Raw genomic sequence first — 2,500 nt, forward strand, 5'->3', positions numbered from 1 at the left:
GTGTGTGTGTGTGTGTGTGTGTGTATGTGAACTATAATAACTGTGTGTGTGTGATAATAATGTGTGTGTGTGTGTGTATGTGAACTATAATAACTGTGTGTGTGTGATAATAATGTGTGTGTGTGTGTGTGTTGTTCCAGATTGGTGCGTATGACCAGCAGATATGGGAGAAGTCGGTGGAGCAAAGAGAAATCAAGGTAGAGTCTCTGTCACACACACACACACACACACACACACACACACACACACACACATATATGCTTACACACATGCTCACACACACACGCCCATGCTCACTAACGCGCTCGCAGACACACACACACATGTTTGCACACACACAATCTCACGCTCACACACACACACACGCCCATGCTCACTAACGCGCTTCCAGACACACACAAACACACACACATATATTTGCTCACACACATGCTCATGCACACACACACACATACACATGTTCGCAGGCACTCCTTGCGCACGCAAGCACACACTCACACACTCACACATGCTCACGCACACACCCATGCTGTCACCCACACAGACATACTCATGTTCTGTCACACACACACACACACTCACACACACACACACACACACACACACACACACACACACACTCCTGTTCCAAATGCACTCTCATCTCCCCACTGATTTTCTGCCTCTTCGTCCCAAACTGTCGGCCATTTTGTCTGTAACCTCTCATTTTCTGTCCTTCATCATGGCGTCCTTCTCCCTCCTGTGGAAGAGTGTGTGTGTGTGTTGGTGTGTGTGTTCATGTGTGTGTTCATGTGTGTGTGTGTGTGTGTGTGTGTGTGTGTGTGTTCGTGTGTGTGTGTGTGTGTGTGTGTGTGTGTGTGTGTGTGTGTGTGTGTGTGTGTGTGTGTGTGTGAGATCAGTCCGTCTGTGACTGGTCCCTTCAGAAGCCTTATGTTTTCAGTTAAACGTTTCTCTTCTGCTGCTGTGACACTCATGACAGTTTATTAGATTGGTGAGTAACTGCTGACCCCCCCACATCCCCCCCCCCCCATCCTCCACCCACCGGTAGACTGTGGTTTGGGTTTAACTGAGTGTGTCCATTTTGTTACACAACCACAGCATGTGTGTGTGTGTGGGAGAGAGAGAGAGAGAGAGTGAGTGAGTGTGTGTGCGAGTGTGTGTGTGTGTGTGTGTGTGTCACTGTGTGTGTTTGTCTGAGAGAGAGGGTTGGAGACTTCAGCTAGTCTGCTGTGACCATCAAGAACTTGCAGTTCAGCCTGAGCAGTGTGTGTGTGTGTGGTGTGTGTGTGTGTGTGTGTGTGTGTGTGTATGTGTGTGTGTGTGTGTGTGTGTGTGTGTGTGTGTGGGCGGGCGGGGCGGGAGTGGAAGAGAGAGAAAGAGGCCTGAGAAGAGAGCTGGGTCTGTGTGTGTTCATGTTTTGAGGTGTGTGTGTGGTGACATGGTTGTCATGGTGATGAGGTAATTAACAGTGCCTTGTGGTAAGGGCAGATGAGTAATCTGTGTGTGTGTGTGTGTTCAAGCATAGGTTTGTCTGAGAGTGTGTGTGTGTTCAAGCATATGCTTGTGTGTGTGTGTGTGTGTGTTCAAGCATAGGTTTGTGTGAGAGTGTGTGTGTGTGTGTTCAAGCATAGGTTTGTGTGAGAGTGTGTGTGTGTGTGTTCAAGCATAGGTTTGTGTGAGAGTGTGTGTGTGTGTGTTCAAGCATAGGTGTTTGTGTATGTGTGTGTGTGTGTGTGTGTGTGTGTGTGTGTGTGTGTGTGCTTAAACATAGGTGTATTGCTGGTCGCGGTTACTGTGAGTCTGTGGCTTTGATTGACAGATCTGTGTCTGGAGATATCTCTCTTTTTGGGCGGGTCCTGGTGTGTGTGTCTAGACAGGTGGGACTTGGAGACAGTGTGTGTGTGTGTGTTTGTGAGAGTGTGTATGTGGTGTGAGAGAGTGAGTGAGTGAGTGAGTGAGTGAGTGAGTGAGTGAGTGAGTGAGTGAGTGAGCCTGTGAGTGAGTGTGTGAGTGAGCCTGTGAGTGTGTGAGTGAGTGAGTGAGTGAGTGAGTGAGTGAGTGAGTGAGTGAGTGAGTGAGTGAGTGAGTGAGCCTGTGAGTGAGTGAGTGAGTGTGTGTGTGTGTGAGTGAGTGAGTGAGTGAGTGAGTGAGTGAGCCTGTGAGTGAGTGAGTGTGTGAGTGAGTGAGTGAGTGAGTGAGTGAGTGAGCCTGTGAGTGAGTGAGTGTGTGAGTGAGTGAGTGAGTGAGTGAGTGAGTGAGTGAGTGAGTGAGTGAGCCTGTGAGTGAGTGAGTGAGTGAGTGAGTGTGTGTGTGTGTGTGTTGGTTGCAGAGTCCCTGGAACAGTGTTGAAGGTGACAGGTGAAGCTCAGGAAGGTGTGTGTGTGTGTGTGTGTGTGTGTGTGTCACGTAAGTGCAGATGTTGTAGTAGTGTGTGGTCGTAGAGGGTGTGTGTGTAGTAGTGTGTGGTCGTAGAGGGTGTGTGTGTGGACACTAACCCTGA

General features: G+C 49.1%; 1 protein-coding gene across 2 annotated transcripts in view; it reads left to right on the forward strand.

Annotated features, from left to right (window-relative positions):
• Positions 1-2,500, forward strand: part of LOC308375020 (protein PHTF2) — a 41,387-nt gene that overhangs the window by 19,539 nt on the left and 19,348 nt on the right. For both annotated transcript variants that reach the window (XM_080851043.1, XM_080851044.1), the window contains exons 3-4: positions 141-197; positions 980-991. In XM_080851043.1, coding sequence (XP_080707169.1) covers positions 141-197; positions 980-991 — 69 coding nt within the window. The remainder of the gene's footprint in view (positions 1-140; positions 198-979; positions 992-2,500) is intronic.

The sequence above is a fragment of the Sprattus sprattus genome (genome assembly GCF_963457725.1).
Source record: "Sprattus sprattus genome assembly, chromosome: 14".
In the NCBI taxonomy this organism is placed as follows: domain Eukaryota; kingdom Metazoa; phylum Chordata; class Actinopteri; order Clupeiformes; family Clupeidae; genus Sprattus; species Sprattus sprattus.